Source organism: Abramis brama (assembly GCF_963993115.1).
Source record: "Abramis brama genome assembly, chromosome: 9".
Classification (NCBI taxonomy): Eukaryota; Metazoa; Chordata; class Actinopteri; order Cypriniformes; family Leuciscidae; genus Abramis; species Abramis brama.
Genome location: NC_139971.1, coordinates 38,233,373 through 38,250,182, shown reverse-complemented (window position 1 = coordinate 38,250,182; position 16,810 = coordinate 38,233,373). Strand labels below are relative to the sequence as shown.

The 16,810-nt window shown below is 36.5% G+C and overlaps 2 protein-coding genes across 2 annotated transcripts; one reads left to right on the top strand and one right to left on the bottom strand.

The window, feature by feature from the left end:
- Positions 1 to 1,185: 1,185 nt before the first annotated feature.
- Positions 1,186 to 3,238, bottom strand: ch25hl1.2 (cholesterol 25-hydroxylase like 1, tandem duplicate 2). The gene has a single exon (XM_084124676.1). The coding sequence runs from the start codon at positions 2,324 to 2,326 to the stop codon at positions 1,496 to 1,498; it is 831 nt and encodes a 276-aa protein (XP_083980802.1). The 5' UTR covers positions 2,327 to 3,238; the 3' UTR covers positions 1,186 to 1,495.
- Positions 3,239 to 3,501: 263 nt separating this feature from the next.
- Positions 3,502 to 14,991, top strand: LOC311089871 (uncharacterized protein). Its single transcript, XM_084124899.1, has 12 exons — positions 3,502 to 3,732; positions 5,837 to 6,541; positions 8,362 to 8,421; positions 8,496 to 8,548; positions 8,634 to 8,778; positions 8,924 to 9,279; positions 10,472 to 10,700; positions 11,322 to 11,439; positions 12,569 to 12,680; positions 12,805 to 12,916; positions 13,844 to 13,956; positions 14,581 to 14,991. Exons 1-12 carry the CDS (start codon positions 3,703 to 3,705, stop codon positions 14,639 to 14,641), a joined length of 2,094 nt encoding a protein of 697 aa, XP_083981025.1. The 5' UTR covers positions 3,502 to 3,702; the 3' UTR covers positions 14,642 to 14,991.
- The last annotated feature ends 1,819 nt before the right edge of the window (positions 14,992 to 16,810 follow it).

The following is a 16,810-nucleotide window of genomic DNA, read 5'->3' as shown; positions in this document are numbered from 1 at the left end:
TTTGAGACACAGAAATTTTACGACGTTATATTGTTAATAGATTTTTATTAGTAGCGCTTGCTTTAACAAAGCATCGATCAAAACTATCATTATATGACATGTTTTTCACATGCAAGCACGACTCACATTTTCTTCAAAAAATACCAACTATTCTTTATTTCATCTTTTGTAACTGCAAAGAACTAAATATTTTCTTACCACGTCAAACCGTAGACCTGTATATATATATATATATAAATATAAGTAGGTTCACATGCAAGAGTTACACAAAGGGATTTAACAAAGTAATCTCTTTACTGACACCTGCTGTTACATCATTGAATTGCGTAATCACTAGTCAAAGATCAATTGCAAGCCTACATGCATACAACACATGACTGCAGGTTTGCAAGGTCAGCTTTTTCATGACATAAACCTCAAATGTTTAAATATTAAAATGAACACTAGCAAAAAAAAAAAAAGAAGAAAAAAGAAAAAGGGAAGAGAAAGTAACATCAGGCTTTGAAATGAGAGATAACTGCAGTGCAATCTATTTTGAGTTTGCACACACATGCAAATCTGCTTTATTTTAATAAACTGTATGAAGGTTGAGGGTTTTTTCTTCTTCCTCTTGTGGCTGGTTAACCACGTTTGGTTTAATGTCTTTCTACCATGTCAGAGGAACAAAATAATTCTTGATTTACATATTTTCCCCATCCAAACATTTTATTATTCAGATTATTTGGTCTTTTTGAAATGTTTCAGTTAATAACGAAATCTCTTCCTTTTGATATTATAGTGCTGTCAAATCGATTAATCGCATCTAACATAAAAGTTTGTTCATATAATATATGTACAATATATGTGTTTACAAACACACACACACACACATACAGATATATATATATATATATATATATACACTGTATACACACATATATAAACACAAACTTGTATGTTAGATGAGTAATCGTGATTAATCGATTTGACAGTATATATATATATATATATATATATATATATATATATATATATATATATATATATATATATAAAAATCATATCAGGTTTCTATAAAATATGGCTTTAAGAATTATGGATAATAAACTAAATCAATTACATTATAGCTACATTTTACAAAAGTATTTTTTATTTTATTTTTCATATCTGTAATACTAGTGTTTAAATGGTTTTATAAAGGTGTTTTCTAAATTTATATATTTATAAAAATTCTAAAAATGTTATATATTTATATAAGATTTTACCAGAATGGTAAGAATTTAACAAACAACTCATTTCCCTGTAAATGGTTCCAACTTTGGAATATTTTAATATTTAAGTTATTTTATAATGATGGTTTAAAATCATCTGCAGTGTATGTACATTGCATCGATTTAGTTTATTTGTGCTTAAATCCTTCTTGTTGCATTGTCTGTATACAAATAAAATCAATGTCAAAAGTTCTGCCTGAGGCAAACAAACATGCACTTTTAATATATATTAGCATGCATGCTCATCACTGAGTTTTAGCAAAATTAAAATCAGCATGAGTGCCGAACAGTTTATCCCAGTGACTAAAATGGGGTGCAAAGTTAGTATTAGGTTTCTGGTGATGCACATCATGCTTGCTCGGACCTCCATAAACACCAAACGGGATCAGACGAGACGTGGACCAAGGGAAATCATATCCGCAGTGGTCTTCCACTGATACGTACACGTGGACCACCATGAACATCCAGGTGGTGAGCAGATGACACCTCAGCAGGACAGGGTTGAGCGTGGTCCAGAAGCCCACCGTGACCAGCTCCCACCCCCCGAGGCACTGTGTGGCCAGAGCAAAGGGGGCAGAGTAGTTATGGTGGATGGCATGGAAAGTCACATACAGCCAGCGGATCTTGTGATGCAAAAAGTGCCAGATGAAATACTGCAAGTCAAAGAGAAGAAGGTTTCCAGTCACCCCACCTGCAAGTTCAAGCAATGTAGGTGCTTGTTCAGGGAGAGGAACGGGAGGTCTCCACAACCACTGTGCCACGGCTGCGGGAAACACCAGAAGTAGGTGATTATAAAGAGTAACTCCACTGCAGTGAAGGAGCATTGCATTTGTGGGCAGCTTGTTGGGTTGAATCTTGTACTGGTAAATAGCTGGCCACTTCTGTCCCACCACGTCGCAGACTAGGTAGGGTACGCAAAGAACAAAATACGATGCTACGGTCAAAATCACTGGAAAGAGAGGAGACCGAAGAGTTTCAGAGTGGTTGAGTCGCACGTAGTCCCACAAAGGCTGCAAAACTGAGTCTTGTGTCTGGTAGGCCTCCCAAATAGTCTCAAACACACGCACTTGTGTCATTTTCAAAATTTATCCGACTATATTTCTTTCAGCATCAAATAAAACTCTCGTTTAGCTCTCTTAACGACATTCTCCTGGAGGTTTCATGTGGCTCAGGTATCTGATGACTTTGTACTGAAATATTTATACACTCATTCAGTTTTTAAATTATTTAGGGGTGTATTTTAATGTAGACATTGTTTACACAACGTATTAAATATATTTATTTACATTATAGGATTTAAAGATGTGTTTTAGGACAGTTTGGATATGAATTTATTGCTCAGTACTTGAACTTGCCCGGACATGCTCTGTTGTATTTCTACTCCGTAAAGCAAGAGGGCGTCGATGACGTCTAGTTAAACCACTGAAAAAAATATAAACAAATAGAATGCCGATTAGCATAAGCTGCATTAAATGGGCGTGGCTTTGGCCCACACGTTCTCTCTGATTGGTCAGCTATAATTGGGCCAAATATCCAATTCTTCACCGTGTATTTTTAATTCAGTGAATATTAACAGTTCTCACTGTCATTATTCCGATGGTAATTATTTAATTATGATGTCGGTAAGGTGCAGCAATCGTGCCGTTTCTACACTCAGGGCAGGCGATGATGCTATTACGGGTATAAAAGCCGCTTTCTTCATGAGAGAGCAACAGGCGCGACGAAAAAGGAGAAAATTGTACAGTTCACAAAGAAAAAGGAAATAAATGTGAATGGTCACGCATCAGACCCACACATCAGCAGTCGAGAGACAGCAGCCAGTCTGGAACAGAGGAGCAACCGCCCCCATTCATCCACAAAACTGCTCCTGTAAAGCAAGAGAGAGAGCTAGGCGTCCCTGTCGCTATTTCCTGTAATGTAGGACCGTTTTTATCATCCAGAGGACCAGCCACATACATAGCCAGAAAGAGAAACGCCGCTTGCTTTTCCAGAACGGTGCCGAAGTAGATGACGGTGTCACGTGGTACATGTTACTTTGTTCCGCGCTGGTCAGTTTGGACGAATCACAGTTGCTCTTGATTACATACTAAATCTTCTTTTACAAATCATTGCAAAAGAAATCAATAATTTAGCAATAATATTATTTCAGGTACCAGTAAACAGATTCAAACGATTAGGCTTTTTAGTGTGAAAATGTCTCCAGTAATGCAAAAAAATGTCTTGAGATTTGAATGCGCATCAATGGACGGTTATATTTTTTGAGCCAGCAAAGCGTCCCCTGGAGGAAGATAACGTTTCGTTTCATTTTTTTTTTTTCATCTAACACATGCCTCTTAATCTTGGAAACTCATGTGTTTATGCTAACGTAAACGTAAACGACACAGAGCGACAGCAATAAACACTGAGGGATTGGACAGTTTATATTGACTACAAGGTGGTACTATCCGATTCAATGGAGTCAGAAAGTGCGGGTGTGGTGCAGGTTAGTGGCAAATCTGTTAGGTAACATTCACGACAGATGTTCACCAGTAATTTTGACCGGTGCTATAAATAATGATAGTATCGCCAACATGAGTAATCCAAAACAACATGGTATTTTTAACAGCCAAACTTTAAGTTTAGCAGCACTTCCTGATTCCAAAGTGCGTGTTAGCAGTGTTCGATTCCTCGGTAAATGAATCGTAAATGGAATCTTTTCAAAGAATCAGATGAATAGGTTCATTTTGAATATCAACCATGTATTAATAAAACATAATTAACACAGCTAATAAAAGTGTAAATCAGTATCAACATGAACATTAGTGATAGGAGAAATAAGCTTTGCGAAATTCTGAATGTAATGAACCAGTTGATTCGCTAAATGATTCAGTGTTTCGAAGCTCTCGGCTCAAAACACAACCTCTTGCGGCACTTGCTGGTCAAAACGGTGTAAATTCACCGAAAACTCTGCCCAAACATGCAATTACACCTTTTACAAACCTATTGCAAATGTTTACATGAAATTGTAATCTATTAAATGTTATTTACGTAGTACCATTAACCCTGTATATATATTTAAATGGAACAGGTCATTGAACCTGTTGGACATATATATGTATGTATATGTAGACTATATATGTGTGTGTGTGTGTGTATATATGTATATATATATATATATATATATATAGATATATATAGATATATATACCGGTATATATATATAGAGAGAGAGAGAGAGTTTTTTTTAACGATATCTTAAAAAGTTTGCATATGTATTTTATGTTTTGAATAATATTTGACACATCAGGCTTTTATGGTCCATAAACTGAGCAGAAATTGACAATTCGATGCTTATTTATATGGCTTAAAAGTTAGATGAAATTCTGATAGCTTTTAATGTAAATTAGTTATAAGTATAGCAGACTACTTGCATAAAATGCACATAAATATCAGTTTGTCACTCTATATCTCCCAATAACATGTCTTTGTAAGATGATATTTAAATGCTTAGTTTTATGATCAGAGCTCTGTAGTTTTAATTGTGGATGTCAAAAAATAAAATGCAATTCAATTATAATTAATAGATATACAAAAAAACACACACTCCTCAAAGGCCTGATTTATCATATTTGCTACTCGCATTTTAACATGATTTGTCATGATATTTATGTATAGTAAACCTAAATGGCTTCAGTCCGGTAAATGGTCAAATATTACTAACAATATGAAACTTATTCTTACATTTACTTTTAAAAAAGATTAATCAAAGATTTCACAGCAAAAAGACATGTACCACGACCAGAAGGTGGATATTTTTAGAATTATACTAAAAGACGTTTTTTATTACTAAAAAAGCCCTTTAGTATATCATGTTAATAATTTAGAGACCTTTGAAAATCACATATTAAATATGATACAATATAGGCTTTATAGGGTTAAATGTGAAGGTTTTGTAAAATTTGTGTTCTTTTTGTTTTGCTAATGCTTGTTTTGGGTGTTATTAGGCAGGGATTGGCAAATTAGGTCAATTAGAAGCTATTAAATATTCTCATTTTTGTATTATAGATGTATAAGTATTATGCATTGATCGAACCAAAAGATTCGTAAATGTTTAGAAGTTTAATGAAGCAGTGTTACAAAAGTGTCCATAACAAATGCACATACTTTTAGATTTATTAGATATGTTAATTGTCTACTATTGTTGATGGTCCCGTGAAATTCCAATAGCATAGATTCCTATTGAAATTACTAGATTTCGCCTCTGAAAATTGTTGGAGCTAAGCTCTGCAGGAAAGTGGACCTCGAGGGCCAGAGTCGAGAACCCCTGATCTAGAGCATTTTAAAAGAACTATTGAATCAGTATAACCAGTTCACTGAATGAACTGTTCGAAGGAGCCAATTTGCTGAAATGTTGAATGATATAAAATACCTTTCTGTTTACTCTAATTGCCATTTATTGGCTGAGCTCTATTTTACCAGAATTATCGAATCATGAAATACATCACAACACTGGAGAAATGTAATTTGCAACTTCCGGTTCACGGGGGTCTTTAAGGTACAAATCTTGCATAATGTGCCTTTAATGTTGTTTAATTTATGTTTCACAGTCATTGGTTCCTGAGGATGAACCAGCTCCTTCTGTGTCGGTTGAAACCGAAAAGGACGACTCAAGCCACGATACTGAGATTAGCAGTAAGGAGACTTCACAGAAGGCCGGTCAGGTGCAGCCACTGTGCCGTTTCTACTCTCAGGGCAGGCAATGCTATTACGGGAAAAGGTGCCGCTTTCTTCATCAGAGACCTGCAGGTCCATTGAAAGAAGGAGAGAATGGTTCGGCTCACAAGGGGAAAGAAGGAACCGTAGATGGTCACGCTTCAGACAAACAACAGCAGTCGAGCGAAAATAGCCAATCTTTTACAAAGAAGCATCCGCCTCCATCCGGCCACAAAAGTGCTCCTGTGAAGCAGGAGAGACCCAGGCGTCCCTGCCGCTACTTTCTGTCTGGGTTTTGTGCAATGGAGGATCAGTGTCGCTTCTTGCATCCACAGCAGTTTCCGCCCGTGAAGGACCAGCCTCACGGCCCGAGGGAGAGGAGCAGCTTCAGGCCTTCCGCTCCAGCCCCACGACCAGCTAAAAGTCATGAGCAGGTCAAACTGGCTGATCTTACCGAAGAGGTCTGCAAGCAGCTGAGAGCCACTGAGATCGCTCAGCTGACGAAGAGATTTCCGAAAGACAATCTCATCGTGCAGGAGCGAGAAGATGGACAGCTGACCTACTACAGAGTCACGGTTCAAGCCACGGACCCTGACTGGGTAAACATTTATTGTATAGAACAAAAAGTGAATTAAAGTGCCCCTATAATGCTATTTTAAGGTTCCTAATTTTGTTACAGTAGGTTTACATGCATCCGAGGTCAAAAAACACTTTAATTTTCTCATAATATACATTTCAGCATCACCTCTTTTCTCACAATGTCAGAAACAGTTTGATAAAGGATTCAGTCTCTCTGAACCCCTCCTTTCCGAGAGACTACTCTGCTCTGATTGGTCAGATGGCCCCGTCAGTTGTGATCTGCCACTTACAGGGCGTAACGGAAACAAAACTGCCATTACCATATCTGAATTTCACTTGATACACAGTGATACGAACAGTAACGATTGGGTTTGTTTTTTCTGTATTTTTCTGAGTCCTCATCCTTTGGAAGTGCAGGCAAAGTGGATTTGCTTTCGCAGTGCAGAAAACAGCATCTTCTCGACATGTCGACAGTGCAAACCAAACTCTTCCAGGCCTCAGCGTTTCTCAAACTTGGTCCTGGAGGGCCACTGTCCTGCACAGTTTAGCTCCAACCCTGATCAAACACACCTGAGCAAGCTAATCAATGTCTTCAGGATCACTAGAAACTCACAGCTAGGTGTGTTTGATCAGGGTTGGAGCTTAACTGTGCAGGACAGTGGCCCTCCAGGACCGAGTTTGAGAAACCCTGAATTACAGTGTTTGAGGGTGGGTCAAAGTAGACGTTTGCGAGCAGGCATTATACTGTAGGCAAATTAGTTACAGACTCACCTAGGTTCGAGCAGAAAGTAAGGCTGGAATTACTGGCGACTCGTTTCGGGCAGTTCAGAATCTGTTCTTTCTTTTGGAACGCAGTAACTTAATTTATCGAGCACTTTCAGCTTACAACTTTGCAAACCTTTTACATTCACTAACAGTTACACACTACGTGAAACGTAATATCCAAAAAAGCATAATAGGGGCAATTTAAAGTACAGGCAATGAGCATGCATAAAGAGAAGCAGAACCAAAGAGAAACCATGTGCCTAATGGCAAAGTCCAAGTTAGTATAGAGTGGGATATGGGAACACTGAAGTATTGAAGTATAACCTTAATATCGGTATCATACAGCTGATTGTGCAAAACTTAACGAAAGAAGATCAAGAATGGATTACTTTCGTATTACGCTTGTTTGCATAACTAATTCAGACTTATTGAATGTTACATAAGTCTAAATGGATTTTTATAAGGTCTTTCAAACAATGTAGGTGTTTTATGTACCCTAATCATTTTAAAGTTTTCAAGAAAGTCCGTAATGTTTTTTAATGTTATTGAAAGAAGTCTGCATTTAATTGATAAAAAAATTATAAAAACAGTAATTTTGTGAAATATTATTAAAATTTAAAATAACTTTTCTATTTTAATTTATTTTAAAATGCGATTTATTCCTGTGATCAAAGCTAAATTTTCAGCAACTCCCGTCTTCAGTGTCACATGGTTCTTCAGAAATCATTTGAATATGCTTATTTGGTGCTCAAGAAACATTTCTTATTATTATCAGTGTTGAAAACAGTTGTGCTGCTTTTTCAGGATTCTTTGATAAAGTTGAAATAATCAGCTTTTATTTGAAATAGAAATGTTTATAACACTATAATTTTTTTGATCTATTTAATACATCCTAGCTGAACATTATTATTATTATTATTTTTATTTTTTTTAAAGAAAAATCTCACTAATCATAAACTTATTGTGTATGTATGTTTATATAATTTGATTGCAAAATCTTATAGCTGGCATGCTAGACACAGTTATGGGATCATACGGATAAAGCTACACTGATAATGTCTGTTATTATTTGCAGCCATATGATCTTAACGAAGTGGACATCATGGTCAGCTTTCCTGAGAGTTACCCTCAAGAGGTGTGCATCTTTGAAATCTTTCAAATTTGATATTAAAATGTATGTTTTTGCTAATAAAAGCTAACGTATCATAGGTTTTCACTGTGGATGTCCCTGAGGACCAGGAATTACAATCACTTATGGGGAGGTGAGAAGAACTTTTTATATTTCACACACTGTGCATACAAATATAAACTGATATCAACTATTTATTTAATGGTATGTGAATGCAGACATGTGCAGAAGGCCTCAGAGGAATGGCTGAGGGCTAAACATGCCACTAATCAGCTGATGGGTAGAGTCGAGCTGCTCTTCAGGCCATACTTGCGCTGGCTGGACCGTAGTATGGAGAAACTCTTCACTGAGGGGGCCAGACAGGTGAGACTCGCACTCGCCTGGGAATATAAAACAGCCAATCAGATTACAGCTGAGAAGTGTCTTCCAGTTATGCATCAGACTGTCAGTGAACAGACTCAGGTCAACCTAGATCTAGTATTAATAACTTTCAAATCTCTCTTCTCAGTTGAAAAAAGACGTTGACCTAGAGAGGGCTGGAATACAGATTGTTCCCTATGAGCAGCTCAGGGTCACAGTTTTTAAGAACACATCCAAGAAATCGGACGCTCCTGAGCGTGTAGTGTCACTCACAGTGGCTTCAGGGGAGGAGGAGGAAGAACATGATGAAGCTGGAGTGGAAGAGGAGGAGGAGGATGAAACTGCTCTTGGAATTGATGGGGAGGAAGGCGGCCACCAGGTGGAGAACATAAAAACAAGAGAGCGACGAAGAGGTACTGAAATCAAACTGCTGGGTCTGTTACTGGGAGAACAAACAGCTACTGTGGCGGCCAGTCGGATCTCAGTGTCCCTGAAGTGCAACAGGTGAATTTCAATCCTTTTTCAGTCCTATTTCAGTTTTCAGATGTTAATCAGAGATCAGAACTCAAACCTTTTTTTATACCTGGTATTTACATCTTCAATGATCCTATCACAACAAGTGGTCGAGACGGATGTTTACACCAGGTTTTAAGGCCCGTTCACACTAAGGACAACAACTATAAAGTTTTAATAATTGTTCTAATTCTATTGGAATTTTATATTTAGGGGCCTTTAAGGCCCGTTCACACCATCATATATATACTATAGTTATATACTGTACTATTATAGTATAGTATATTTACTATACTATAACATATACATATACTATAACGATAACTAAATAGGCGTCCACACCATTGGGGGGAGGGGTGTGGTAGTTGATTGACGAACTTACTGTCCAATGATTCTAGGTGGTCTTGGAAATGATTGGTCTTGGACATGGAATAGTTTTTCGAGTCCTGCCCGTTCCACAGATGATTAAATTGCTTAATTTTCATTTCAGTGCTTCTAACTCAGTGGCTGTAAGTGGGTTAGGAATAGGATTTCAAGTGATTTTGAAAAAATGGACAAAAAAGAGAATCACATACCCCACCTTTAAATGCTCGAGCTCTTTAAAGTCTGGCGGATTCTGATTGGCTGTCATTGTTTTTATCGTTCATCATCTGAAAAAAACATCATTCTGAAAGTAAAGTTCTTCAGCTCTTGAGTCTATGGCAGCCCGTAGAACCGTAGAAGATGGTGGACAGTCTGAACATTAATCACAACAAATTTGGAGTCTCTAACTCATTCCCTCTAGCGCCACCAACTGTCTAAATTTGCACTCACTTTTGAACCGTAAGGGCTAGGAACAAAAATATTTTTTTCTCCGATTCATGGCTATTTTCTGTTTGCATTTCTGCTCATTTTAATTGGTCAGCTGTTTTGAATTTTGTGTAAAATGCTGTATTTTTCTGAACTCATTAGCATATCATTACAATACTCGGTAGGCTATGTGTCATCGGCACCATGCCCTGAATATACTCAAAAAGTATTATGTTTAGAAATACACCTATATTTAGAGCTGTCCATTTATGATCGGATCACCAAGGTCTGATGTCAGTACCAGGTGCAAGCATGGCCTCTTATTTCTTTAAACAATTGATCACAAACTGCCATCAGGCATGAGCGCAAAATATCCATGTTTCGCTTTTTGTAGGTGTAAAGTGGACTCTGACCTGACTCTGACGGGGCGTCTGCCCTGTGCTGCTCAGTGTGAGAAATGTGGAGCAGATATCAGGGTGACCTTCAGACCTACTATGATGCACCACTACAGTGATGTTTTGGGCTATATGGACCTAAAAGCAGCTGTGCCTGTAGACCTGGTACTGCAGGACTCCGAGTTCAGTGTTGGATGCCTTAACTGCAACAAGGAGGACATAATTCAGGTCTGCAAAGATTCAGGTTCAACATTCAGGTTGATTGGGATACGTTTTGCCATTGAGATTACCTAAATTCACCCTATATATATATATATATATATATATATATATATACAGTAGTCAACATTTGAAGTGGATCAAAAAAGTTAATCAAAGTTGTCCTAAGACAAGAACAGATATTGTTCAAAATTCATATATAACTTTGATGATAGGTTTTGATCCACTTTAAATGTTGACTGCTGTGTGTATATATACATATACACTCTCTCACACACACACACACACACACACACACACACACTACTGTTCAAAAGTTTGAAGGCAGTAAGATTTTTTTTTTAAATAAATTAATAAAATGTTGTTGTTTTTTATAAATTAATTCTGAAAGAATGCATTAACCTGATCAAAAAATGTCTTTTTCAAATAAATTATTTTTAACTTTCTATTGATCAAAGAATCCTGAAAAAAATGAGGATGTTTCTTGAGCACCAAATCAGCATATTAGAATGATTATATTATTATTCAGATATGATTATAATTCAGCTTTTATGATATATTAAAATGGACTAATAATACATTTACATAAATGCAGTTCTCACACAACAAACTTTTTTTCTTCTTTTCTAGAATCTGACCTATGGGCAAAACTGGGAACAAAACTGCCAGCATTGTCATACCAAACTCAGGATTTTTGTGGAAGCGACACGCTTTCAGTTCATTCAGCCAGAGACCAGAAATCAGACAGGTCTGAACCTCGTCCTATATCCTCACTGATTCTGTACAGTTCTTGTTTCTTATGCTTTGATATTTTGTCTCGTGCAAGGGATTATTTAACACCGGCACCTGGTGTTCCACTAAAGCTTATCCAGTTTAAAGGGATAGTTTACCCAAAAATTCATTTTTTATATAGGCTTACACACTATATGCAAAATTCCCTGAATATAAGTGCAGATTCCCTCTTGTTAAGACATTAAGAATGAAATTGCACAAAATGATAAATTGCCTCATTAAACCTCTTCCCGTGTCAGTATATCTATGGAACTCCTGCTACGGCGTGTGATTGTAGGCCTAATGTTTTTAAGTTAAGCAACAGCGATGTTCGTGGCCGTCTTTCTACTCAATGTTTTTCAAAGGTTGGCTATCACTATGTTACAAAGGCAGTGCAATATTAGACAAATGTATGGCCACCGCTTGTAAACCCATTCATATATCAGGCATTTGCAGCCTACACTGTGCATTTTCTTTAGTTCGTCAGTATTTATTTCCACCATATACAGATGAGCTGCTCATAACATTTACCACAAAGCACAACGCATGATAATATACATGGCAGTCAAAACCATAGGCAGAGATTAAAGTTGATTCAGCCACATGCTCTTAATTTTTCACTGACTCTTAATAATTCTTCTTTCCCGTACCCGGTACGTACATTTTGACAGCTAGTGAAGTGATATCAAAGAACCATAGCAAAGAACAGTGAGTTTTCACGTACCAGAGAAATGGTATAGCCCAATGGGGAGTGAGGGTTTGAAAATCGAATTTCATTAGATTATTTCCTGAATTGTTGGTATGTGATGGTAATACTGCATACAATTTTGGATAGGCTAACATTATATTTTATTAAAAAAAATTCAGTACCCTGCAAACTATTACTTTCATCCCTTTTGGAAGGGTCCAAGTCTCATCTAGGGGGGTCGGACCCCCCCAATACCCCCCCGTAAATCGAACTATTCCTGTAAAAATCCTAAGGTGTTTCTCAAATTATTGGTTAATTGGTGTGTTTTCTGATGCCCTGTGGTTGAGGAGATTCCAGACTCTCTTTGTAAATTGCATTGAGCGTAAAGCAGCATATAAATAAAACGATTATTTTACAGGTGCAGCTGCTCAATACACTCAACGCTACAGAGACCCTGCAGTTCAGCAAGGGAAACCCCTACCTGAAAAAGGCGCCTGCAAGCATTTCAAACAAAGTCACCGGTGGCTAAGGTAACTATCAGCGTCTGGGTCTGTAAGAGGTTTATTCTGTACCACCAGGTCATCTTGTTTGACCTATAAAATGCCCTTGGCTCATATTTAGGAGCCGTCTTGCATTAATGGTCTCTCCTGCCAGATTTCCATGCTGTGGTCGGGCGTACCCATGTGATGCCTGCCATGATGAAGATCAGGACCATCTGATGGAGCTGGCCAACAGAATGATCTGTGGTTATTGTGCCAAAGAGCAGGTCAGCAGCAGGTCGTGCCGACAGGATGAGGATTATTTTCACCTCAATCCCCGCTAACCTAAATATTACGTTGAAAATAGAGACAAACTAGGCAGGCTGCTCGTTTAAACCTTTTGGCTTTTGGAAATATTATAACACTACAGGTGCAACAGAGGATTTGACCCACATTTTGTCAAGAACACGACATTTGTTCTGAAAGGATGAATGGGTTGAAAACAATGAGTCTTATCTAGCTTTTCTTCTGGTCCCAGATTTTCCATTGGGCATCAAATGATGACACAGTACTAAAATACTAAAAATCTTTAGAAATCTATTAATATTACCATGAACTGCTTGGAAACAACAATAGGCTAAATTATTAAAGTAACATAGACTGAGTAGGAAAATGTATAATTTTGAATTTAGGTGTTTTCATGGATTGGCACAAACTGTTTATCCTCGCTACATGTGAACCTGCTTTTAAAGTCAGCGTGAACCAGAAGTTGTGACCGACTTTACTTCAGTTTTGTGACGTATTTTGCGAGTGAAACGTAATATTGAATGAGAAAAATAGAGGGCATGGCTTGTTTTTTTTTTCAACTGGGAAATTTATTGGATCTAGAAATGTGGGCGTTTCATTCAGCTCGCTGTCAAAGCAATTTTCATTGTAGTATTTTTCTCATAATTTTGGAGAATGAATTTGCACCTAAATATTGTAGAGTTTGACTAACACATGTCCGTTGATGTCATAATTAAACTAACTGTTCAACAAAATTCTACTGTATATTATCTATTGCTTTTCTCTTATTTTTCTATGCAGAAATTATACTTTTTTCCCTGCTGTCTACAACTGTGGCCCATTTTTTGGGTCTCTACCCAACAATTGAGAACCACTGGTGTATAATATACTTAAGATTTTTGACTTCTTGTTTTGTTTTCTCCTTCTAGCCATACGGCAACGGTAAGCCATGTGTTGGTTGCGGAAGTATGATGACAAGAGGCACCTTCACAAGTCACTGGGAGGGCGGACAGGGCTGTAGAAACAAGGCTAAGATGAGCAGGTATGTGTCATATAAATCCTGTGGCAATGAAATATAGCATACTGTAATATTTGCCTTCCACCTACTGTTACATATGTTGCAACTTGCCAGTGATTAACAGTGATTAAGCCTAGAACATGGTTTATTTTTAAAGGGGTTGTATGATGCTTTTTAATGTTTTCCTTTTCTTTTAGTGTGTAATGTGTCTGTTTATGCTTGTATATACGATCTGTAAAGTTACAGTTTTTTGCTTAAAGCCTTGTAAACTCAAGCTTGCAAATATAGTTACATTTCAAACACATGCTTGAGGTGTTTGGCCAATCAGAGCACTCTGAGCTTTTCAGAAGTAAGGGCTTTGTAGAAATCAGCGCGTTTCAGACAGACTGGGAATAGAGGGGCTATAATAATGTACATTATGTTAAAAAAAAAATGTTTTTGAACATTAAAGCATGTTAACCTATTACACCCAATAATCAAAATTATTAACTTTTAAAATAGCATCATATGACCCTTTAAAGCAAATGTAAACTGTTGGTGACCCATGTGCTCTAAACGAATTGGACATGAGTCATGACTTGATCATGAACGTGTTTTTGTCTCTGAACTGCATATGAACCTTTGTTGCTATCTTATTTTTTTATACAGGAATGACCGGCACAAATACACCAACACACGTAAAACGGTGGCAAGGAAAAAAAGTGAATAATGATACCAAAGGATCTTATTTTCAGCCAATCAGATGATTCATGGCCAGGTCTTTAATCAAGTCATTTATGTGACATTTTTAGACATTTCAGATGATTTCACAAAATTGTTTTCTTGCAGTTTTTGTAGAAATAAATAAACATATTATGTACATAAATGTACTCGCACCTTTGGCTTTAGATTGCTTAAGAATATCTGAAATAATGCTCAAATAATGAGTTTTTTTAATGCAAGCACTAAAATTCTAATTATGGAGACTTGTATCCAAAATGTAGTAGTTGAATAAGCAAATTATGGACTGCAAAATATTTCTGTGCATTTTCTATGATTTCAGTGGAAATAAAATTATGTAAAAAAAAAAAAAAAAACATCTGGTTGTTGTTGTTATTATTAACTGAGAATGTGATATGCCAAATATTTAATTCAACACTGAATATATTTGTGATCATAAGTTTACACAATCCTTGCAGAATCTGCAAAATATTAATAATTAAAAAATATATGAGAGGGATCACAAACATTTTTATTTAGTACTGCCCTGAATAAGCTATTTCACAAAACAGATCTTCAGTCCACAAGAATAATTAACACGAATCACCCAGTTCAAAAGTTTTGACACCCTTGCTTCTTTTGGATTGGATGATCGGTGGATACTGTTATGATTTCGTCTTCTGGATAGTAGAAGGTCCTTGCTAGGTTTCAGTAATAATTACATTAAAACGTCTATTTAAAGATCAATAACCCAGACTTTAAAGAGAGGGAGAGACCGGTGTATTTGAGAAAGCTTTTCTTTTGTGCCAAGAATTGAAGGAAGTAGTCCTGCATAACATCAGTTCATACATTTTGGGAACTTTCAGTTCCACCTTCAACCTCGATCCCACCCTTCCTCTGACCGTGTGGACCATCACTGTTTTCAGCATTTGGATGTCTGTGGAAGACCATATCGGCTACGACCTGCCATATTCTCGTAGCCACCTGGTTCCTTTTGGGCTTCTTAGAGGGACGATGGCCCATGACATGCATCACCAGAAACCCAGCAGCAACTTTGCACCTTTCTTTAGTCACTGGGACAGACTCTTCGGCACTGCCGTAACAGTGAAACGGACTCATAAAAGCGATAAAGAACAGTAGACGGCTTAATCAGTTTTAAACCTTTAATCAGTGTAAATATAAAGCATTTTAATACTTTTAATACATTTTTATGGAATAATATAAATCTTGTATTTTTCATGTATTTCTGTCTGCATTCTATATGGTTGAAATGAATAAAGAAAATGTTTGTATATACACTGTAAAAAATTATTTTTTGGTGAAGTAAATACTACTGAAAAAAAACAATGTAATTTACATGAAAAAGTTCAGGCAAGAATTAAAAAAACGAAGTAAATTCCATATCAGTACTTAATTCAAGCGAGTAGAAATGAAAGCGTAAATATCAACTCAATAAAATTAAGTAAAAATTACTCAGCTTTTCTGATACTGGGGTTCCCATCATGCACTGGACCTTGAATAATTAATGAGGTTAATTTTTCACTGGTTTCCAGCTGTATTTACACTGTTTTATCATTGCTTTTGTTGTCAGGATTAGAAACTTGCCATTTTGTGACATTGAGTAAATTTTCTGCTCAAAATGACACATTCAAACACAAAAACGATCCATCAAATGTTACCGTCATTGTGTATTGTCTACCAAGTATTGAGGTCTTTGCATTCACATGATGCTTAACATCTGACATGATGTAGTATAAATTACTTAGATAATCTAAGTAAAGCACATACTATAAATGACTGGTATAATTCAATATTATTGTTTGAGTGAAATGTAATGCAAAGGAAATTTCAACTAAATCGATATTAATCAACCTTTTACTAGCTAAGTTAAAATTACTTATTTTCTGTGTTACTTTCACTTAACTAGGTTAAGTAAAGTTTACTTAATTCCATATTCCAAGTAAATTTAACTTAAAGATTTCTAATTAAAGCTACTGATGAATATGTTTAGGTTTTTACTTGGCAAATCTTTGTAAATTTACTAGCATTTTCTGAGTGAAAAAAGTTGCCTAGCTTTTTTCAATTAAATCCTACTCCAAAATTTTTTCAGTGTATTATTGTGCATATCTTGGAGAGAGGTTGGGGATCATTGAATTTGCATGTCCATTTTTCTTATGAA